A 24,789-nucleotide genomic window follows, 5' to 3' on the forward strand; every position below is an offset into this window, starting at 1 on the left:
CCACTGCCCACTGCTTTCTTCTTTTTTTTTTTTTTTTCTTTTTTCTTTTTTTCGGAGCTGGGTGCTGAACTCAGGGCCTTGTGCTTGCTAGGCAAGCACTCTACCACTGAGCTAAATCCCCAACCCTCCACTGCTTTCTTCTTAAACAGTATAATAAATGATTGGTTGTGATTTATTAAATTATGATATGGTTCTTAAGGATTTAGGATAAATATTTGAGTTATACTTTATTTATATGTGAGTACACTGTAGCTGTCTTCAGACACTTGAGAAGAGAACATCCCATTGCAGATGGTTGTGAGCCACCGTGTGGTTGCTGAGAATCGAACTCAGGACATCTGGAAGAGCAGTCAGTGCTCTTAACCACTGAGCCATCTCTCCAACCCATATTTGAGTTATACTAAAACCTTGCATTTTAGTTGTATATGGTGATACACACGTGTAATCAAGCACTGAGTCTGAAGCAGAAGGATTTCCTTGATCAAGGCCAGCATAGGTTCCCATGTGACACCTCGTCTCAAAACCCAAAAATAAGCTGGAGGGACAGCTCAGAGATTGAGTGCTTACCCTGCAGGCTAGACTGCAACACCCAGGCAATAACACCCAGGTTATCCAGCATACTCCTATAAACCCGGCTTTGAGGGGAGCAGAAGCAGGATTGTTGGGGGTTGCTGACTTCCAGCCTAACCAGTAAATCATGAGCCCCTATCTCAAAGTATTCTGAGAGTGACAGAGGCCACTTGGCATCTTGGCCTGGACCTCTGTGTACATAACTATAGATGAATATCTAAAGCCCAAAATACATTACATTTTTAAAGTCTTAACTGTTCCCTATGTTTAAAACCTGTTTCTTTGGGGGCATCTTAGTAGTCTTGATGTTTTTGTCTAGCAGTTAAGTTTTTAAAAACAGCTTATAAAGAAATGGGTTTGTTCATAGTATTTCCATGCATGGTTCATTTTTGTTGGTGCTCTTTCCACTTCTGGTTCCCTTGCATGGTTTTTCTAAATTAAGTGGCTATGCTTTAAATAAACTCCTGCCTGTCTTACCTGCTTGTTTTGGGTATGTGAGTAAGAGAAGCCAGAGACCAGATGGAGCCTAAAACCGAAATGTTTAGCATCAAATAGTAACTGAAGATAGACATTAGCATAACATACAAGTAATATAGCATATAACATTATACAAACACAGTTTGAACCCAGGACATGGTACCTACCTCAGGAGCACTCAGGCAGAGTAGAAAGGTCTTAAGGCCTGGGCTACAAAGCAAACACTGTCACAAAGTAAGGAACTACACCATGTGTAATGTAAATGTGTATTTTAAGTGTTTTCTATAAAGTTACCATGGTGCTGAGATACATCAAGACATCAAAGTAATGACAAATTGTTATTTAATAGTCATTTCTAATAAAGTAGGGTAAAATTAACTGCTTTATACAGAGCCGTGACAAGGGGAAACCGGATGTTTAGAATATGTGTCAGTAAACCAGGTATTAGCATCAAAAAACAGGTGTAAGGGTCTGGAGCGCTGGCTCAGCAGTGAAGAGCACTTACTGGTTAGAGAGGACTCCAGTTCCAGGGCATCTGACGCCCTCTTCTGACCTTAATGGGCACAAGGCAGGCATGTAGTTCACAGACATACATGCAGGCAGAAACACCCATATACATAAAACACATTTTTTAAAAGTTGGCTCTGTAGCATGGAGTACAAAATGAAGTATCCTCAATTTCTATTGGTAAAAAACACAAGTTACATGGGACTGACAGAAGGTAATACTAGCCTTATCAACCATGCTGCATGTTAAAAAGACAGCAGGACAGAATTTTCAAAGTTAAGATGCAAAATTACTTCAAGTCTAAACCTGAATCTAAATTATCAGTAAAGTCGGGGGAGGGGGGGTTCATAGAAATCTGGGAGACCAGAAAAACTTATCTTGTGTTGATGTTATTCAGAGATTTGTTATAGCAACATGAAGGTAGGATCAAAGAACATGAAGGACGAGAAGCTCAGGAATAACAGGGTGGCATGGGGTGTCGCTCACAGGCAGAATACTTACATAGTACAAAGCTCTCGCCTCAATCCTCAGTGCTGAAAATAGCTTTAAAACTTAAGTGTGAAAAATAAAAAGCAAAACATCCGATTCCAATAAAATGAAACATCTGAGAATGAAATCTAAACTGGAATAGGAAATTGGAACTTGTTGGGTAAGAGTGCCAGAAAGCCGAAGTGACAGTGGCCTGGATCTGAGCAGTGACTAGACAGACAGATGTGGTTCCAAGTGACTGAGTCGAGATTGGGAAAGCTGTAGGACAGAAACCATTGCTCTTCTCTGTAAGCCTTGGGAGACTATGGGTCCATTTAAAAGTAATTGTTTTTGAGACAGGTCTCACCAGGTATCCCTGGCTGTCCCTGAACTCGCAATATAGAGCAAATTTCCTGGAACTCAGAGCTCAGCCTGTGTCTGCTTCCTGAGTATTTATTAAAGGTATATCCCATCACACGTAAAGATTAGTTTAAGAATTAACATAGTCTTCACTAGCTGATCTCACACAAAAATATATGCCACAGAAAAATTCAAAAGCTTTTCTGAATTAAAGAAGCAGAGCCTTTAAGTGAGGTGTAGGACAATAAGTATTTCCCCAGAGTTCCAAAAACAAAAGCAGAACTCACCAAGAGAGTGAAGAAACTCATTAACAACAGCTTGGCCTGATAACACATGACTTTCTTTAATCCTAGCATTTGTGAGACAGAGACCTCCATGAGCTCACAGCAGCTTGGTCGACACAGTTGCAGGCAGGCCAGGGGTACATAGTAAGACCCTGTCTTTAAAAAAAAAAAAAAAACGGTAACACCAAAAACAAATATAACGCTAACAATAATGATAATGTTCTTTGCTTCTCAAAAGAATCAGTTTATTGTGTACTTTATTGGCAAACATTTTGGTGAGGATTTTTTTTTTTTTTAATAAAGGAAAATGGTAGACTGGTGAGATTGTGGATAAAGCTGCTTGACTGAAGCCTGACAAACAGAATTCAATAACAGTGACCCACAGGGTGAAAGGAAAACACTGATTCCTACAACTTGTCTGTCCTTTGACCGCCCCCCCCCCCCCACACACACACACAGGAAGGATTTGAGAGATGGCTTAATAGTTAAGAGTACTAGCTGCTCTTCCAGAGGACCCAGGTTCAATTCTCAATCACAGGGTGGCTCACAACCATCTTTAACTCTAGTTCCAGGGGATCTGGCCTCCTCGGGCACCAGGCATACATGTGATGCACAGACATATAACCAAAACATCCATACACATAAAAATTTAAAAATAAAAATTTAATTAAAAGTTGTTTCCATCCTTGACACCCGGTACTATCAGCAGTAGACACTGGTGCAGCTAAGTCTCTGAAAGTTAATACATTTCATGAACACTGAAGAACTAGAAAGCAACAGAGATGAAATGGAATCACTTATGTCTGATGAACTACTACTGTAAGGTAGAAGGCAAGAAGTACCTTCTAGATACAGTCTAACCATCTTCAATTCCCAGTTTTATTTACTGATACACCATTCACTACAGCCAAGATATAGACTCAGCCTACATGCCCAGCTGTAGATGGATGAATGACACATGGTAGATACAATGGAGTTTTATTCAATCGTAAAGAGAAATAAAACTGGTTTATTTCTGAAAAAAGTGGATGGAACTGAAAATCATCATGTTAGATGAAGTAAGACAGGCTCAGAAAGGCAAATATTGCATGTTTTCCCCCATCCTCCGAGTGTAGATTTTATATAGGTAGTATATATTGTATAATATATAAATTTATATATTTACATGTGAATAGAATGGTCTAAAGGAAAGAACAAGAGAGGTTAAGGGGGGAGAAAGAAATATATATTCTCATATATGGAAGCTAGATCCAACAGTATACACACATGGCATAAAAATATAGGGAAAAACGACTGAGAAAAGGAGAGCCAGTGGGGACCAAAGGAGAGAGGGTAATGGGAACAGTGTGTGTAAAGTACAACCACACATGTGTATGGAAAAGTCACAATGAAACCGTTACTTCATAGACTAACAAAAGAAAGAATCAATACTGTTAAAAGGGAAACCACCCTCCAGTTTCATCACAGTGTACACGGCTGCGTCTTTCCTCCGGCGGTCTTCCCGGTCCCTGGGAGTCTCCTTGGAATTAGGTGGGGCTATAGATCTGTGGTCGGTGACCTTTGCAGCTATCTCCCGTTCTTCATCTGTACTCTTGTCCGTCTTAAAGAAAGGCCAGTTGGAAATGCGCTCTGGTTAAACCCTCAGGTCACCTGGACAGTCCTTTAAATGTGCAATTAACATTGGGGCAGGTGACTGTGCCGAAGTCCTCAGCTGCTCGGTTTGTCGGCCGCGCGTCTCTGAATCAGCCTTTGTGAAGACCGGGGTGTGTGGCGAGGCTTGTTTTCAGTCTGCTCCTGTGGCAGCTGCCACTTGTCTTCCTTTATTCTTTATCAAGCAAAAGAGAGTGGGAGTGCTTGTACATCAGATGCAGAGAACGCACCCTAGACAGGGGACTCCCCAGGCTGAAGCTGTTGGGCGCGCAGAGGTTCTTGAAACGCATGTTTTCTAGTTTGCATCCACAGTCTCAGTCTTGAATACAGAATCAGCCTAGGGAGGGAGCAGGTCTTAAGTGCACCATACTGCTTACTTTTGCGGCAGTGTGTGCAAGGCGGGGGAGGGTGAGAGCAGGGGTGTAGGGGGGAGAGAGGGGGAGTGATTTAGTTTTCTATTATCAAAACCTTATTTCATAATCTCCTCGTTGCAGCTCCCAGGCCCTTTCCTTTTCTAAAACAGGGGCTGCAGATTAGCCCAGGCCAGCTTTGAACTGCTAATCCTCCTGCCTCAGGAGCTCAAGTGCTGCTTACTAAAGTTTTTTTGTTAATGAATCAAGAACTACAGTGTTTCACGCTTTTAAGTAGGAAATACTGAAAACCAACACGCAAAAATATTCAACCTTGGATATTAACAGCCAGATGAACTGCCTCACACTGTCCTACAGGACCACTATGTTTCAAATCAAGCACACTTAAACATTTAGCAGCGAATGGCCATAAATCAACAAAAGAGAATAAGCCATGACAGAAAGATACATGTGCAATATGCCTGGAAAAAGGTCTCCATGGATAGACGACAACTCGTTAACTGTCGCTGCCTGGAAAACACACTGGGAGATTTTTATTAATAATTCTATGGGGCATTCTTATACTTTTGCAATTTTGTTTTTGTTTTTCAAGCCAGAGTTTGTCTGTGTAGCCCAGGCTGTCCTGGAACTAGCTTTGTAGATTGGGCTAGTCTCAAACTCAGAAACTCGCCATCGCCTCTGCCTCTTGAGTGTGTCTGCCACCACCACCATTCACAGTGTTTTCTAAGAAAGCATATACTTACTATACATGTGAACACAGAGGGGAAAAAAACCCACAAAATAAAACTCAAGCAACTTTCTACAAAATTCCAACAAGGAAATCAAGAGAACGTTTTCCACTCTCTTCTTTTACAAGTATGTCTTAAGAGACACCTAAGGAATCGATCTTGTCTATGTTGGTGTCTTTTTCTCTTCTTTATGTTTATGTGGTGAAGGAGTTCCAACAGGCACAATTACTGCTACCTGTGCCCTTTAAATTCTGAATTTTCCTCAGCTCTTATCAGCCAGGAATGACTCCAATTTTTAACATCCTTACATTTGACATTGCTCAATGGAACTTACGACTTAAGTCTTTTGTGAGGGATGATCCAGTGACCAGGGGTCTCAACTCTCCAGTGACGGTAAGACAAACAACATTACACTTCTTTGGAGTCTAGAGTGGGCACTTGTGTGTTTAGTGATCAATAACTAAAATTTCCTGGAAACTCTCCCCTACTATAAGTGGAAATTTTTTTCTTTCTCCAGAAATATATGAGTAGGTGTTCTTTTCCCAGGAGTTATCAACTGGTGGATATGGCAGACTCTCATTGTTCCTACTTTTATTTAGAGTTCGTTGGACAAATGCATAGTTTTTGTTGGTTTGTTTGAGATGGGATCTCAGGTAGCCCAGGCTGGCCTTAAGTTGGCTATGCAGCAAAGGATGGCCTTGAATTTTGGAACCTTCTGCTGTGTTGGGATTAGAGACCTGAACCAACACGGTGGGTTTTATGAATCCAGGTTTTCTTGCAAGCCAGACAAGTGCGCCATGGTCTCAGGGACACACCTTGCTCTAGCAAACACACAGCTCTGCTTAAACCTGAGCAGCCTGAAGAGATGGGGTTAGGAAAGCCTTGTCTCTCCCGTGTCCCTGTCGTTCCACAGGCAACGCTGACCAAGGCGGGCAGTATTGTTAGCGCTGACACACAGCCACCACTTGCAGTTTCCCACGTTTGCAAGCTGAAGTTTGGAAGCAGTGTGAACGGAACACTGTTCTTGGTGTGCCTGGCACCAACTCCTTTGGGACAATGTTTTGGTTAAATTACCCGTGTGGTAGTTTTCATAGGAACGGCCCCCACAGACTCATGTGTGTGTGTGAATGCTTGGCCCATAGGGAGTGGCACTATCAGGAGGCCTTGTTGGAGGAAGTGTGTCACTGGGGGTAGGCTTTCAATTTTTATAAGTTCAAGTCTGGCCAGTGTGTCACAGTCTCTCCTTGCTGCCTGTGGATCAAGATGTACTCTCGGGGGGGGGGGGGGGGGGTTGGGGATTTAGCTCAGTGGTAGAGCGCTTGCCTAGCAAGCACAAGGCCCTGGGTTCGGTCCCCAGCTCTGAAAAAAAAAAAAAAAAAAAAAAAAAAAAGATGTACTCTCGGCTCCATCTTCAGCACCATGTCTGCACGCTGCCATGTTTCCTACCAGGACAACACAGTAAACCTCTGAACCTGTAAACCAGTCCCAACTATTTTCCTTTATAGGAGTTGCCTTGGTCATGATGTCTCTTCACAGCAATAGAACCCTAACTAAAACACCCTGTCTGGTTCCGTTCTGGTCCTCTTCCCTTGACGAATGCTCAAGAGAAGCCAGCAAGCTCTTTGCTGATCTCCTGTCTATAACGGTCTGGATTCTGAAACTCTATGGACTTCACTGTGAGGGAGTGGTGCTCAAGTACAAGCAGTTCCAGGGACTTCGTTTGCATACGAATTCTAAGCCTGAGACAATGTGACGAAAACTAAGGAGAGTAGGAGGGTCACTACAGCTCCTCTCTTGTCCTGGCCTCCCGTCTTGGTACTGGAGTGCAAGCACAAATAACAAAGAGAAACCCACATCACTGCTGCCTCACACATGACATTGCTTTTTTTATGAAACATGGAGAATGTACCGATTTTCTCTAGAAGGCCTCCTAGATGACTCAGTAACATGGACACGATTATCTCAAGTAGCTGGCAGGGGACACGTGACATTCTGCTTGACCTCTGTTTGTTAAAAGAGCGCCCCAGAGACCACCCACCCAAACATATAATTGTTCACTGCTGAACCTTAACTTTCGAGGGGTTCAGCCAGTACTAAGGCAGGCCTCCGTAACCCACAAAGATTATGTTTACGCAGCACTCCTAGTTCATGGAAAGAACTGCTTATTGGGCTTAAAACATGTAAACAAACAAAGCATTTCCTCATCCTAAAATTGGACAAATTAAAGGGGTAGGATTGGAAATATTCTTCTCAAGCCACAGAGTAAAAGGTTAAGAAATTAACCTGAAATCAAATCAGAAAGCTAAGTTTTCAGGGGGAAATTCAGAGGGCAGAGCTGAGCAGCAGGTCAGGAAGAGAAAGTGACCCTAGGTTAGACAGTGTGAGCTGTAGGAAGCTGAGAAGGTCCCTAGCCACCAACTTCCCCTAATTGGCCAGGGAACCAAGTTGGTACCCAGGATTATTTCACGCTGCCTTAGCTCACTCAGATTTACAACGTTCATATGTGACACACTTTTCTATAAATCTTGTCCTCTTTTGCTTTCCATTGCTATGGTAAATACCATAGCCAAAAGCAGTGTGGGGAGGGAAGGGTCTATTTCAGCTTTCAGTTGTAGTCCATCATGAAGGAAAGTCAGGCAGGAACTCGGGATAGAGACCTGGAGGCAGGAATTGAAGCAAAGACCATGGAGGGGGCGCTGCTTACTGGCTTGCTCCCTATGGCTTGCTCAGTCTACTTCCTTGCAGCACCTAGGACCACCAGTCCACAGTATCATCCACCTACAGTGAGCGGATCTGAAGGAGAAATGTGCCCAGAGGCCTGTGCGGTTGGACACTTGATTCCCTGTTGGTGGCAATGTTGAGGTTTAGGTGGTGGCCTTGCTGGTGGATGTCCTGTGGGTGAGCTTTGAAATTAAGTTTACTCTCTCCACTACGCCCTAGTGGTTGAAGATGGGAGCCCCATCTTTCTGCTCTAACCACTCTGCTTGCCTACTTTTAGGCAAACGTTCCCACCAGGGGGGACTCTAAAACCTGGAACTAAAACCCAAAGGAACTCTTTTATAAGTTGTCTTGGTCCATTTTATAACAGCAACAGAAATATAACTAATACAGGCCCTTTTGCAGTCTAGGTTTATATATAAGTATGTGTGTGTATTTATATATAAATATATATATATATATATCTTGCATTAATCACAGAAACTATGTAAAACTTTAAACTGTGTTCAAAGACTATTTATATCTCACAATCCCTAGTGAATTTGAAACATAATAGTACAGAAATCTGGATAACTAAAGTTTGCTACAAATTATGTGTGACTGTGATGGTTTGTAGACAGTGGCCCTGTTGGGAGGTGTGGCCTTGTTGGAGCAGGTGTGTCATTGTAGTTGTGGGCTTAAGACCCTCACCTAACTGCCTGGAAGTGAGTATTCTGCTAGCAGCTTTCAGAAAAAGATGTTGAACTCTCAGCCCCTCCTGCACCATGCCTGCCTGGATGCTGCCATGTTCCCACCTTGATGATAATGGACTGAACCTCTGAACCTGTAAGCCAGCCCCGATGAAATGCTGTCCTTTATAAGAGATGCCTTGGTCATGGTGTCTGTTCACAGCAGTAAAACCCTAACAAAGACAGTGGCATAAATCTTTATGGTCTATCTATCTATCTATCTATCTATCTATCTATCTATCTATCTATCATCTATCTATCTATCTGTAATTTTTCCTTTTGGTTTAAAGTTTTTTCATACGATGTTTTGAGCATGTTCTTCCCCCCCATGAACTACAAAAATAGAATGCTCCATGAGTTTTTATGTCATGTGCACAAAGGCTACTCTCCTTTATGTCGTTCTAATTTTGGTATATGTGGTGTCAAAGCAAGCGTGCATCAATTTTTAATGTTAAGTAAAGAGAAAGTGTGAAATGTTAAGTTTTTCAAGAACATGCAAGGAGGAATTTATTTCTGTTTCAGTTTTTAGACAAGTAATCACAAACAAGTCAAATATGTTTTGTTTTCTTTTAGACAGGGCCTTACTATGTACCCCTGGATGGCCTAATGAATTATTGTAGATCAGGTATCCTTGAACTCACAGGAATCTGCCTGCCTCTGCCTCCTGAGTAAGATTAAAGGTGTACACCACCATGCCCAGCAAGTCTTTCTCATGAACAGTGTATATATGCACATATGCACATGCCTGTGTGTGCATGCCAGAGGTTGATGTCATGTGCTTTTTATGTCACTTTCCAGGGTCTCTTACCTTCTCTGGAGCTCAGCACTTTTCTAGTCTAGTTTCCCAGCAACTCCCAGGAAACTGCAGCCACCACCCTTTAAAGATGCTAACGAGAAAGAACCTTTTCCAGATCATGGTAGAACGGAACTGTAGAGAGCTTGGCAGTTAAGATTGCTTTGCTGGGGGCTGGAGAGTTGGCTCAGAGGTTAAGAGCATTGACTGCTCTTCCAGAGGTCCTGAGTTCAATTCCCAGCAACATGGTGGCTCACAACCATCCGTATTGAGATCTGATGCCCTCTTCTGGCCTGCAGGCATACATGCAGGCAGAAAGCTGTATGTTGTATACATAATAAGTAAATATTAAAAAAAAAAAGACCACTTTGCTGCTCTTACAGAACCTAAGCTGAGCTCTGAGTACACACATCAGGCAGTACACAAAGTGCTTGCAGACCTAGCTCCAGGGAATGTGCCCTCTTCTGGTGTCTTTAGGACACACACACACACACACACACACACACACACACACACACACACACAAGCAAACCAGTAATTTTTTAGGATCAAGGTTAAAAAAAAACCTCACAAAACAAGTTAATATAAATAATCATTTTGATACTAAAGAATGAAAATGGAGGTATTAACAAGGAATCTCTGGAGATGGCTCAGTAGGCAAGGAGCTTGCTGCATATGTACAAGGAAGACCTGAGTTTGGTGAGACTTAAATGCTCAGTGTGGAGGCAGCTGGGAGCAAGGGGTGCAGTCAGGTCGATCCAGGGGCTTGCTGACCAGCTACTATAACCAAAACAGTAAGCCCTGGGTTCATCGATAGAGCTCGTCTCAAGGAAAAAAAAAAGATTGAGCATCACAAAGGAAGACACTGGAGTCAGCCTCTGGCTCATGCACACATGCACTGACATGAACATACACCATAAAAGGGGTTATCTTTTGTTTCCTGAAATACAGCTGTGAAACCATCTTCAACTTTGTATCTAAGAATCCCAAGCACAGTGGCACAAGTCTCTGATCCCAGCGCTCCAATAGGCTGAGGGAAAAGGATCTCCTGTATGAAGTCACCTGAGTTACATTATGAGATCTGTCTGAGATCTCGAACGCTGGGGTTACAGCGCAGTGATAAGAGTGCTCACCTTGCACTCTTAAGGCCATAAGTTTGATCCCGGGCACCATCAAAATAATGGGGGTGGGACCTAGCAGTTAAGAGCACCAGTTGCTCCCTCAGAGGACCTGGTTTCTATTCCCAACACCAACGTGGTGGTTCACAACCTCCATGGGTACCAGGAACACAATTGGTACCCAGACATACCCTCAGGCAAAAGATTCATACGCATAAGATAAAAATATATAATGATTGAAATTAAAATCAGGGCCTGGAGAGATGTATCAGCTCGCAAATGGCCTAGTTAAAGTGCCTTCATCGTAAGACCTGAGTTTGGATCTAAAGCACTCATGGTGCTATCATGACCCATTTATTATGATCCCCATCTATAACCTCCCACTGGTGGGGGCAGCGGAGCCTGGCAGTCAGTCTAGCTGAATAATGAGCACCAGGTTTGGGAAGAAACCTTGTCTCAAAATAATAATAATAATAATAATAATAATAATAATAATAATAATAATAATAATAATAATAATGTGGAGAGTGAAAGAGAAAGGCATGTAGCATTGACTTGTGGTCTCCACACACATGTGCATGTGTATGCACACATAGACACCATACACACACACACACACACACACACACACACACACACAGAGTATTTTTAGACTTTTATGGTTTGGGGGTTGGGGCACATGCTGGGTGTTAGGAAAATGTGAGATTAGAGAAGCCATATCAAAGCTTAGTGAATGAACAAGTTACAGAGACAAGCTCCTCTTTATTTCATTTCTAGATATCCGTTGCCCCCGACATGCTGTTCCTGAGACAAGATCGCATGTATCTGGCCTTGGGCTTGCCAGGTAGCTAAAGATGACCTTGAACTTTAAAGGTTATTCTTTGACAATTTCCTCCATTCATACACATAAACAATGTATCTTGATTATTATCTACCCCTAAGTCCTTGACCTGGGACTTCTGACTTCCCTGTTTCCACCTCTGGAGTGTTGAGATTGAGGCATGTACCACTATACCAGTTTTTATGTGGTGTGCTGGGGATTGAACCCATGACCAGGGGATCGCTGTGTAGATTGAGATATACCTCTATCCCCTCCATCCTGAACTTCCTGTGGATGCGATCTATAGGATCACACCACAAATCACGCATTTGTTTTCCAAGGGCTGGCTGCATGAATACATCTTCAGTTTCAGATGGCTGAAATTGGGCTTTATACCTTCTGATGCTTCACGAGTGACTCTAAGTTCCTTCTGCACACGTCCTTGCTCAGTGAACAACTGTCAGGTTCCTTTGTTACCTACAGGTGGGGTTTCACTTGCACGGAGGACAGAGATGTGACACTCAGAAATCCTCTCCCTAGCAATGATCAGAGTTCGTAAGTAAAGAAGCTTGAGGGAACCTAGAAGAATATATTTCCTTCATCGTGGTGGAAGGTGTAACACATGCTACTGGGGAAGAAAAGTCATCTCCCTCAGCTGGGAACTATGTAAGGTAGGATGATGACTGGCTTGGGTGACAAGATCTACCTACCTGTGCAATAGTATTGTGAATGTTCTGGGAGCAACCAGTCTCTTTCTAATTGGATTTAAGGCACAACTCCACAAGACAGAGCTTATGTCTGGTATGGCTAACTAGGCCAAGCATGGCTGTGCATAGGTCACAGACTCTAGGGGAGAACATACTATTACTCTGCTAAATGGGCATGGTATTAAGCTGCACCCTAAGTCCTTATCTTTATACCTATACATTCGTGCATTTCTTAATCTTCATGAGAGAAACTTCTTTCTCTCTTTTTTTTTTTTCTTTTTTTTTCAGAGCTGGGGACCGAACCCAGGGCCTTGCGCTTGCTAGGCAAGCGCTCTACCACTGAGCTAAATCCCCAACCTCTGAGAGAAACTTCTTTTTGCAGAAGATAGAGATTAATATAAAGGCTTAACACCTGGCTGATGTGCAAGATTAATAGACTGTGCCCATCCCTAAATGTGGTATATATATATATATATATATATATATATATATATATTATATATATATATATGTTATGCGCAAGCACACACACACACAAGCACACACACAGTGGCTATCACTACATGCGTGAGGCCTAGCTAGCCAAGATCTCAACGTGGATTGGGACAAGGTCACAAAGTCCCATCCATAGCTGAGGGCTGGCAATAGATAGCTACTGGGGGAGGGAGGGGGTTAGTTTTCTTCAGGTTTTCTCCCCCTGGAGGACACCTGTGCTCCAGTAGATGGCCCTACATTCATGTGCATCATACTGGCAGGATTAAAGGACTCTGCATTAAAAAAAAAAAAAAAAAAAAGCTCATGAAGTTGAGAAGGAATTGTGGTGGAAGAGATGAGGAATAGGAGAGGGGCGGGGACAGAGCACGTGGTGGTGGTGGTGGTGGTGGTGGTGGTGGTGGTGGTGGTGGTGGTGGATTTGATAAAAACACATTGTATATGTGTATGAAGTTCTTAAAAAGAACTTGGATTAAGTGTTCTCTGACTTATGATAAGTTGAACTCCAGGCAGAGTTAGGGAAAAGGTGTCTACTTGAGGTTAAAGGTGTGCCCAGTTGGACATTTGGATTCTTTTATTTTTTATTTTATGTATGTGAGTACACTGTGGCTGTCCCCAGACACACCAGAGGAGGGCATCAGATCCCATTACAGATGGTTGTGAGGCACCATGTGGTTGCTGGGAATTGAACTCAGGACCTCTGGAAGAGCAGTTGGGCTCTTAACTGTTGAGCCATCTCTCCAGCCCGCATGTGGATTCTTAAAGATCATCCACAACACTGACTGCTCTTCCAGAGGTCCTGAGTTCAATTCCCAGCACCCACATGGTGGCTCACAACCATCTGTAATGGTATCTGATGCCGTCTTCTGGTGTGTCTGACAGCTGCAGTGTATTCATATAAATAAAATAAATCTTAAAAAAAAAAAAAGCCCAGAAACTGCTATACTACAGTTTGGGCTCCTTCACCATACATACCTTGGGGTATCACAGGAGGCTACCAAGATAAATAACGCCTGGCCCATGACGGCTGGACCTCACGGCAGAACAAGGGCAAGAGGCACAGAACCTGGTAAACAAAAGTGGCAACAGTATCATCGAAGATATGGCAGCTGCCTCACCTGCCTTTCCACAGAGCTGTGCAAGCTGACAGGCGTCATCCTTTAAATATCTAATTTAGGGATAACAGCAGATAATACTGCCAAGCAGGAAGTGTCATCAGGGAGAGAGAAATCCTGTGAAGATACCCACAGTGCCACATAGGTGTCCTAAATATCCCATTCTGGAGTCTCTGCTGAGTAATTTATATTCTAATATTGCAAAGGGATCAGTTTGATCCAAATTCTACCTTTCAACTAGTTGCCTAGAAACGATTTGTAACAGAATGGAAGGCGATGAAAGTGCTATGTTGCACACTAAATTGTGTTCTTTTTTCCCGCCCAACTTCACGTTTCCATGCACCAAAATGTTGATGCTATAAATACCGGAGGCTACACTTACATGACGGTTTTCTTCCATCCCTGATAGGTTTGGAAGCTCAGAGAGAAAACTGCGTCCGGAGCGAGCTGGCCGTAGGTGGAGCTGCTGGCCTCGGCACCGGAGCCACTCGCTAGCCCCAGAGCCCCTAGTCAGTCTCACTCGCGCACGCGCACTGGCCTCTGACTGCTTCTCTGCTTCTGGGCCGGGAGAGCGCTGCTACTCCAGTGGGCGGGGCTACGAGGCACTCTCCCGGCCACGTGACCGGAGCCAACATGGCGGCGCCCATCGGCGTCCACCTGCTCGTCCGTGGAGGTAAGCGATCGGAATACGACCGCTCCAGGGCTTCGCGCCCAGAGATACGTCGGCGCGTGGACTTGGTACGCACGGGCGTACTGTCAATCAGACCCACGTACACCATACACATTGGCACGCTGCAGAAACACAGACACACATTTGTACTCTACCTATCTGGACCATGCTTCTGAGTGCTTAATTCTTGAAATCTGTGGGTCATTACCTGAAGTTTTCTTCCCTCACTTAATGTGGTTAGTGTTGCAGACATCTATACCAGCGCCTGAACACTCGGTTTAGAACTATTTTATTGGCATGCCTTTTTGAGAAAGTTGTAAAAGGTGATTACTGTCATGATGACTTAGGAGAACTAATGTTGTCTGGGTCATTCCAAACAGATGCGTTTCTGGTGAATCTTTGTTGAATTAGTACTAGGTTCTGACTCCTTGCTGGAAAGAACTCAGAAATTGGTTCAAGGAGGAGGAAAAATGGAACACCAACGACTTAAGACTCAAGTGTGTCCACAAAATATATTATTTGGAATATTTGGAAAAAAGCAAGTTGTAGGACAATTAATTTATTTTTAAAATTACATGCATTTGTTTGTCTATTACTCATGTAAGTGTTTGCACAAGCAGGTGCCAAGGTGTGCATACAAAGGTTGTAGGAAAACGGAAGTTCTTCCATTATCTGTTTTTCAGAGATCAAATCAGGCTTGGTGCCAAGCACCTTTACCCACTGAACCATCTTACCAGCCCAGTTTAGCTAAATACAGCCCCCTTTTGTGAAATCAGATACTCATATATTTGTGTATTTATATTTGTGTATATATGTGTATCTAAGTCTATAATACAGAGAATTTTCATGGGTTTGTGAAATATTCAGTTTTTATTAAATGCCAATATTTTCCAAAGCACTCAAAATATAGTGTTACATATCTTAGAGATTTTGGCAAAGGTAGATCTAGTCATTCTCTGTACCCAGAGCATCTCATCACTTGAATGACCTTTTTCAATTTACAACTTGTTCATGTGAAGATTAGAATTTCTTTTTTTAGCCTTGGAAATGTTCTTCATACAAGAAATTTCAAACACACAAAGAGCAGACTCTGAATGTATATGTCTGCTCACAAACCATGTGTGTAGAGACACTCACTTCTCCACCTCCAGCCACAGTGCCTTCTCCCAGTGGTATTATTTTAAAGTATGGCCTAGGTATATTATTTTGTTTGTAGATTTTTTTACCTATATATCTCTGAAAGCTGTGCCTAGACAGTATAGCTCAGTGGTTAAGCTCTTGGTTAGCACCAGTGAGACTTCGGTTTAGGGTTCCATCCCCAGCACCACAAGAGGAAAGAAAGAAAGAAAAAAGATCGAGAATCCCACTCAGCACCTTGTATATTGTGCTTATTTTTAGAATTTTCATTTAGCTATTTATTTTAAGACAGTCTCTTGTAGCCCAAGAACTTTGGACCCAAGTTTTAGAACTCTTGGTCCTTCTGCCTCTACCTCTTGTGCTGAGGTTAGAGGTGTGAACCTCCATACTGGGCCTTTCCCCATCTGCTTCTCTGTTCAGATTTCCCAGCCATTTACCTATGAACTCCATCTTTTAAGTACTTAACCATGCTTTTGTAACAACTGTTACATTTTATTTTATGAGACAGTGTCTTGTGTAGGGTGGGCTTGAATTCCTGGTTCTTCTGATTTTTCCAAAGTGTGGAGGTTACAAGCATGTGCTGCCATACCCAGTAAGTATAATAAATTTTAAAAAATATTTATTTTATATTTATGTGCACATGTGTACTGCTGCATGAGTTTATGTGCACCACATATGTGCAGGTACCTGAGGAGGCCAGGGGGAATCATATCCCCTGCAATTGGAATTATAGGCACTTGTGAGCCACAAGATTAGGGTTATGGGAGGTTGGAGAGATGGCTCAGTGGTTAAGAGCACTGACTTCTCTTCCAGAGGTCCTGAGTTCAAATCCTAGCAACCACATGGTGGCTCACAATCATCTGAGTGGGAACCTATGCCCTCTTCTGGTGTGTCTGAAGACAGCTACAGTGCACTTATATATAAAAAGTAAATATTTTTTTTTAAAAAAAAGGGTTATGGGAATCCAACTGACCAGATCCTCTGGAAGAGCAGTAAGTGCTTTTAACCATTGGACCATCTCTCCAGCCCCATAGCAGTTATTTTAAACACTTGAAGTCTGGGTTTCCCCCACAGTCTGTTTTATTAGCTTATTATTGTTATCATTTATTGTCTATACTTTCCTAGTTCACATCTCACATAATATTTAATTGTGTATGTCACACAATGGATCATATCTTTTGGAGATGCTGGTTTGTTTTTTTTTTTCTTTAAAGTGTGTTGAGTGTTAAGTAGGTGGTTTGGTTCTGCCACACTTGGTGTTATCTTTGTTAGAACAGATTTTTTGGGGGCTTTGCCTTTATTCTTAGGGGAAATACTAGAGGCCTTACTCCAATGTAGAATTCAGTAGTGAGTATCTTAGGCTTTTGTGAGTAATATCATCTGTTACACAACTCTGCCAAATGCAAGTGAACATAGCTGTGTTCTAATAAAACTTTATTTACAAAGACAGGCAGCCAACTAGATGGAATTTGTTCTCTCTTGCTCTATTAACAGGAGTGATTCTTAACTTCTAAGTCATAGACTTTTTGCGATCACAGTTGAATGCTGTTGGAGGGACTTTGTGAAGCTTGCTCAGGGAAGTGTGTTGGCTTTGGACTTGAACTGGAGCTCTTGCTTGTACTGGTGCTGTAAAGTCTGGAATTGGTTCAGCTTTCATCCTGCAGCTGCTTAGTCTGATAAACCCTATGGACTGTTGTGCTTCTTTTCCAGCTGCTTCCAAATCAAACTTCTGTTCTCTGACTTAGCCTAGCTGTCAGATGGTGTGTGGCCTCACTTCCCAGTGCCACATCTGGGGAGGTTTTGCAGGGCAGAAATCTGAAAGGTGATTAAGTTTGTTTTCTCTTAAAGGCTCGTTGTCCTCTGCATCACCTCAGTATGTAGTGCCACACGTTTGCCTGGTTGTTTAATGCAGAAGGGATTCTCACAGCAGCTGTGCTGTGTGATAAAAGAGAGGTTGCTGGGATTTTAGACAGGATCTCATGTATTGTAGACTAGTGGAGAACTAACTGACTGTGGTTTATTTGACTTATGCTTCCACAGCATTGATCATCATCAAAGGAAGTCAGCGCAGGAATACAAACGGGGCAGGGAACTGGGGACAGGAGTTAATGCAGAGGCCATGGAGGGGTGGTATTTACTGGTTTGCTCCTCCAGGCTTGCTCAGCCTGCTTCCTTATAGAACCCAGGACTACTGGCCCAGGGGCGCCCCACCCCCAATGGGCTGGGACCTCCTCCATCAGTTGCTAATTAAGAAAATGACCTTCAGGAGGCATTTTTTTTTTCAACTTCCCTCCTGGAAGGGTGATGGCCGATGTCAAGTTTACATAAAATTAGCTAGTGCAGGGCTGGAGAGATGGCTCAGTGGTTAAGAGCCCCGACTGCCCCTCCAGAGGCCCTGAGTTCAATTCCCAGCAACCACATGGTGGCTCACAACCATCTGTAATGGGATCCAGTACTCTCTTCTGGTGTGTCTGATGACAACTACAGTGTACTCATAGGCATAAAGTAAATAATTCTTTTAAAAAAATTAGCCAGTGCAGTCACTTTCATCACAAGTCACGTTGCTTTGTATCACCGTTGATGTCCCACTTTTACCATGTTTCCGGAACTGAGGTAGAGGGTTAAATTTGTTCCTAGAGAGGAATCCCTTGTGAAAGGTAAAGCAGCAGTATTAACACTAGGCAGATTTTAAGTAGTTGGCAGGTTACACCTAGAGTCACCAACTCCTAATGGTGTCATTAAGCCCATGGCTCTAAATAATATCCATTAAGCTGTAGGATCCCTAGTCACACCAGACAGGGTTTTTCTCCTAAATTTGAGACTCATGCAGGTATTGCCCAGCGAACATTTTCAATTCATATATATTTCAAAATCAACATGGCAAATAAAATGCATCAAATTCTTTTTTTAAAAAGTCAACATAGACATGCATCTGCGTCTCCTGCATTTGTAGTAAGCACTTTCCCCCTGTCCCCAATTCTCAGCTTAGTCGATGATGTTTCCTTTATGTTATTTTGTTTCTCAGGCAGTGGCTTGCTTTATAAAGCCCAGGCTGGCCTCCTGAGTGCTGAATTAATACCCATGTGTCACTTTGCTCAGCCTAGTTGCTGGCATTTTTTGTTTGTTTTTGTTTTTCGAGACAGGGTTCTCCTGGAACTTGCTCTGTAGACCAGGCTGGCATTCGCCTGCCTCTGCCGCCCAAGTGCTGGGATCAAAGGCTTAATGCCACCACTGCCTGGCTATTGGCATTTTTTAAAGCAGCATATTTGATGAACAATTCACCCATTTAAAGTATTCAGTGTGACTTTTTACAAACTTTGTGTCTGTGTGTGATGTACATATATATGGGTGTGTATGATGCTTATCTGTGTGTGTGAGCCTGAGTCGGCCAGAAATTGGCATTGGGAATCTTCCTCTGTTACTTTCCACCTTAAAAAAGAAAAAAAAACTAGGCACATTCCGTAGCCCTGGCTGGCTTGGACTTATCTATATAGACCAAGATAGTTTAGAACTAAGAGAGATGTTTGCCTCTGCTTTGCAAATGATAGACCAGGCTAGCCTAGTACTTAGAGAGATGTTTGCTTCTGCTTTGCCAGTGAGACTAAAGGTGTATGCCCCTACCCTTGGTACCACTTTACTTTTTTGAGACAGGATCTGTAATGGGATCTGATGCCCTCTTCTGGTGTGTCTGACAGCTACAGTGTACTCATATACACTAAATAACAAACAAACAAACAAACAAACAAACAAACAAATAAATCCTTTTAAGAAATCTCGTTGTGCCAAACAGTGGTGGTACATACCTTTAATCTCAGCCCTTGGAAGGCAGAGGCAGGGAGATGGAGTACATAATGAGTTCTAGGCTAGCCTGAGTTTCAGAATTGTCTGTGACATTGTCTCAAAAACAATATTCTGAGTCGGGTATGGTAGCACATGCCCTTATTCCCAGCACTTGGGAGGCAGAGGCAGGTAGATCTCTGAGTTCTAGGCCAGCCTGGTTTACAATGAGTTACAGGATAGCCAAGGCTACACGGAGAAACCCTTTAAAATCCAAATCGTGTTGGATGATCTACCATTAAGATGCTAGGGAGGCAGACGGGTGGATCTCTGTGAGTTCCAGGCCAGTGTGGTCTAGAAAGCGAGTTCCAGGACAGCCAGGGCGGTTACTGTAGTGGGGTACTCAGCAGAGAAGGCTGCTCAGACATGGGTTCGATCTAATAGAGAGTCTTCATTAGCCAGCTGGCAACTACACTGGGTGTTTGGGATCCCAGTGTAGCCCTGAGCCTTTCTCAGGGTGAGCTTTTAAGCACAAAAACCGTGGTCTGAGTTGACACAGTTCAGTTAACCTGGACAGTTAGCCAGAAGGGGAGCTACAGAAGCTAAAAAGCAAGGTTAGTTCACTGAGACTTTTCCTGAAGTATGGACTTTGCAGGGTTAGGCCTTTGTTGTAGTTTTGGCAGGTGGTGCTGTCTCCACGCCGCCGAGGTTTACAGCCTGAGGGATACTTCTATCTTGGAATCAGTCTTCTGGGGCGATGTCACATGACACAGAGAAATCTGGCTAAAAGAACAATACAACAAAAACAAACGATACATTAGAAGATTCACCCAGAAACCAAGCTATTTTTCCTTTCTCTCCCACTGTTACTGCCCAACTTTAACCAGTGTCCTGCTTTCCTTAGATTAATGCGTGGTGCGAGTCTCTCTGTCTCCATCCCTGCCTTCTGTACTTCATTGTGAACATGGCAGACTGGCTGATCTTATAAAATGTAAATCAGATCATGTCATTCTTTTTGTTTAAAGCTCTCTGAGTGAGTTCAGATTCTTGCAGTGCCCTCAAAGGCCCTGCACACAGCACCCTGCCCTTCATGGTTCCCCGGCAGGCTGATTGTGTGGTGCCTGTCTCCCGCAGAATGTAAGAGCGACGGGACTTGTGTTTCTTTTGTTCTCTGACGTGTGTCAAGCACCCAGAATAATGTCTGACATGTAAGATTCAGGGAAGATGCCTTTTTGAATGAGTGAATGGAAAGTGACTGGCTAATGGTGCTACAATAAAGTTATTAATAGTGAGTCAAAGAACGTGTTGAGATACACGAGGCAACAGCTATTAGAAATAAAAGGAAAAACAGATAAAAACCACAGTCACACTGGAGACGAAGTTGACAAGTAGATGCAATAAAGTTATTGAAGTTCAGAGTGTATAATTAGTAAGTTTGATTCAGTAATTAAATTTGATGCTTTGGATGTAAGATATTTTATTTTATAAATATGTGTAAAACAACCAAAAAAACAAACAAACAAAAAAAAACCGAACAACCCAGATACACATGAAATAGGATAAAACTTCATAATTCCTGCCAATAGAGAGGCTAATATTTCTAAGATAAAAAAATTATAACTCTGTTTTTTGGCCACAAATTTTTAGTGCACAAGTTCTTGAGAAAAGGGGAAAGGTTTGGTTCACATGTGGAAACACAGGAGGAACCTCGGTAGTGGTCAGTAGCAGTGCCCTGAACTTGAAATATAAGGCTCTTGTTCTCACGGTTCTCATTCTGTGAGGGACCCAGACACAGCAGTCAGTCACAGCCTCAGGAAGACTGAAACAAGTCACAGACCTGGCACAGAGGACCGTTAGGTAGAGACTCGATTCGAGTCACAGACAGCAGCTAGCCGGGGTCTGAGCTGCCAGTAGAGGAGGGACGGAGCTTCTTGTCTAAAACTCTGGAGAGCGGCTGGTTTAATGGGGAGGGAGAGCTAGGGAGCAGCCAAAGGAGAGGTTGAGGACATGTGTGTGACCTGAGGCATGAGAAACCGGGAGGAAAGGCCGACTCCTGTTCCAGGGGGCTGTGGAAATGAATAGATGGAGTAGATAACAGAAAACTGAGGAAGCCCCTTGCCTTTGTTGACTTCCATTTCTTTCTTTTCATTGTTTTGGAGGTTATAGATGAAATGAGGTAGAGAGTTGGGAAGTAGTGTAAGAAGCTGGCCACCAATGAGGAGGAGGACTGCCCAACAGCTGCGGCTTGCTGAAATGACCATGATCTGTCGTGGCCCAGCCTTTGATACTGTGTGATTTCCCCCAAGTATGTTTCATCCTGTGGATGTAAGAACAGAGACAGAAGGACTGGATGTGCTGGTGCACACCTGCAGGTGGATCTCTGTGAGTTCAAGGCCGGCCAGGGCTAAATGAGACCCTGTGTGTGGGATGAAGGGTGGGGATGAGGTAGCGAGCTGGACTGAATGGGATTTTCAAGATGGGTATTCTAGGAAGGACAGGAGGAAGGAAGCATGCGTCTGGCAAGAGGAGGATGAAGTATAGAGTCTAGCCCAGGCCAACAGCTACACAAGAACAGAAACTCCTATGTTTAAAGCCACGTCTTTTAGCATTTTATTGAAAAAAACCTGGAAGCAGGAGACACTGATGGCCTGAAGAAGGAAGTGTCCAAGTCAGAAAAAATCCATCTCTGTGAGTTGGAGGTTAGCCTGGTCTACATAGTCGGTTCCGGGACAGCCAGAGCTGCATAGAGAGAGTATGTCTTGGGCGTGGCAATGGGAGTTGTCCAAGATGAAACAGAGAGGTCCAGGAAGGCAGAGGATGGGTGGCAGGGATGACCCTAGAATGTCTTTGTGGAGGTGACTTTGGACTCTGCCAAACAGTTGTGAATCTTACTGGAGGAGCAAGCCTCATAGCCCTGTGTCCCACAGCACAGCATGACATGGTGGTGCTCCTGGAACAGAGCGAGGAAAGGGAGCTGGGAGCTGGAGTTGTTACCTCATGGAAGTGAGACATGAACTAGGTTGGTCCTGAAGGATGTGAGGGCGGTCAGCCACAGGAGAGTAGAGCCTTCCAGAGGTGTCAAGGCAGAGTGGTGGGAGACACAGCTCCAGGACACAGAAACAGTCAGGAAGTGCTTAGAGGATTTAGAGAGAGGATCTGTGTAAAGGAGGTGAAAACAAGTCAGAATCTGTCCTGGGAAAGAAACTCTGATGGTCAACTGCTGGTCATCAAATAGGCACTGAGATTGTAGACAGGGAAATGAGAGGGTTCTCCATTTTAGTCCACTGTTCAAGGACTGAGTGTGTTGGAGGAGACTTTGCGGTCTGTCAGACAGCACAGAGTCAGAGAGCAGTGGTGAGGCAGGAATGGGGAGATGGGTGCAGGAGTGGTGAGGGCAGCAGCATCCACTGGCTGCAGGGAACGCTGAGAGAGGAGAAGAGCCACCAGGGTGGCCAAGAAGGGATTGACAGATATGGAGAGCCAAGTCCAGAAGAAGCCTGCTAAGGAGGAAGTTTGGGTGAACTCGGCCACCAAGAGGTACAGAGATATGGTGCAAATTTTTAGGGGAAAAAAAAAAAGAAAAAGAAACTTATGATTGGTCATTGTAGAGAACTGTGGTTTTTTGTTTTGTTTTGTTTTAGTGGAAGATAGGAGGGGAGAAGACTTCATTTTGTTAAAAACAGAATTTTCTTGACAACCATTATTATTCACCTATTTAGTATAATTTGGTGGTTTTTAATATATTCACCAAGTTATACAACATCACCACAATCCATAGTTTCATCAAGAACCTGTTACCAACAGTCCTCAGCTTGCCTGGCCCCTCCAGGACTCAGCAACCTTCTTCTGCTTCTGTTTGGTAGGCTCTCATGTGGCCCTGGCTGGCCCTGACCCTGTATGTAGCTAAAGGTGACCCAGAACTTTAAATCTTCCTGTGCTAGCTCCCTAAGACCAGGATTACTAGTGTGAGTCATCATGCCTAGTTCATGCAATACTGGGATCAAATCCAGAACTTTGTGTAAAAGGGAAAGCCCTTTACCAACTGAGCCCCATCCTCAGGCTTTGGACTTTTCGTGCACTTGCGATTATATAATATGCAGTCCTGTGTGCTTGGCCTCTTACACTTAGCATGATGTTTTCAGGCATTTGCCAGAACTGTATTCCTTTACTGAACATTAAAACACTACCAAATTATGCATGTTTCTGTATGTAGAATATGTTTTTTAGACTATAGAGAGAGATTATGTTTTGTTTATCCCTTTGCCTTCTGAGGGATGTTTGTGTTATTTCTGATTCTTTGCAAAGATGAGTAATGATGCTTAGGACACTTATCTATATAATTTTTGTGGGCATGTTTTGTTTTGCTTTTTGAGACCCACCCTTACTACTGAGCCCAGGCCAGTCTTTTTTTTTTTTTTTTTTTTTTTTCTTTTTTCTTTTTTTCGGAGCTGGGGACCGAACCCAGGGCCTTGCGCTCGCTAGGCAAGTGCTCTTCCACTGAGCTAAATCCCCAACCCCTCCAGGCCAGTCTTGAACTTGTGATTCTCTTGCTCAGTGTACTAGCTTGTACAGGGTGCTAGCTTGCAGTGCTTCACCAGCACTGGCTATGGGTTGAGTGTGTGTGTGTGTGTGTGTGTGTGTGTATTGTGTGTAGGGTTGTAGGCCCGTATCCGCCATGCCACTGGGCACCGCCGCCTGGGGAGGTGGAGCTTGGGGAGTTTGACTGTGCTTATCCCATGCCTGGGGGTGGGAAATGGCAGTCTGAGATGTGGGGAAGCTGGAGCTGGTTTAGGGGTCCCCAGACCTGCGACGAAGCTGGGGCCATGGGGTTCTCAGACTCTTGGACATCCAGGTGACATTAGGGGTCTCAGAAGAGCTAAGAATGGAGCCCACAGGCATGGTTTTACATCCCCCATGTGTGTATGTGTTTGCATTGTGTGTACATGCTCAGGGGCGGAGGCCAGAGGTTGACGTCCTGTGTCTTCCTCAATTGTCCTTCATCTTGTTTTTTGAGACAGGGTCTCTCACTGAACTTGGAGCTCACCAGCTTGGCTAGGATGGGTAGCTTGTGTGCTTCAGGGATTTGTATCCCCAGTGCTAGGATGGCAAATCTACCACTGTGCCCAGTCTTTGAGGTAGGTGCTGGGATCTGAACTCAGGTCCTCACACTTTCACACAGCAAACACTGACTGAGCTGTCTTCCCAGCCCTTGCTATCATTAATGAATTGATTGATTAAGTGTGTGAGTATTTTGCTTGCCTGAATATCTGGGTATTATAGGTAGTCAGTGCTCATTGAG

The 24,789-nt window shown here is 43.6% G+C and overlaps 1 protein-coding gene and 1 long non-coding RNA gene across 7 annotated transcripts in view; one reads left to right on the forward strand and one right to left on the reverse strand.

The window, feature by feature from the left end:
- Positions 1-3,627: 3,627 nt before the first annotated feature.
- On the reverse strand, positions 3,628-14,414 carry LOC102549016 (uncharacterized). The gene is made up of 3 exons (XR_015684367.1): positions 14,289-14,414; positions 13,767-13,857; positions 3,628-4,653 (listed from the first exon to the last, which is right to left on the reverse strand). It is a non-coding gene; the product is annotated as an uncharacterized LOC102549016 (long non-coding RNA).
- A 59-nt stretch (positions 14,415-14,473) lies between these two features.
- Positions 14,474-24,789, forward strand: part of Metap1d (methionyl aminopeptidase type 1D (mitochondrial)) — a 72,297-nt gene continuing 61,981 nt past the window's right edge. For 5 of the 6 annotated variants that reach the window (XR_015683042.1, XR_015683043.1, XM_087652492.1 and 2 more), the window contains exon 1: positions 14,519-14,579. Coding sequence is in view for 4 of the 6 variants with exons in the window: in XM_087652492.1 (XP_087508618.1) it covers positions 14,540-14,579 (40 nt within the window). In the remaining 2 variants the exon portion in view is untranslated. 6 annotated transcript variants of the gene reach the window in all.

The sequence above is a fragment of the Rattus norvegicus genome, chromosome 3 (assembly GCF_021556685.1).
Source record: "Rattus norvegicus strain SHRSP/BbbUtx chromosome 3, alternate assembly SHRSP_T2T, whole genome shotgun sequence".
Lineage (NCBI taxonomy): Eukaryota > Metazoa > Chordata > Mammalia > Rodentia > Muridae > Rattus > Rattus norvegicus.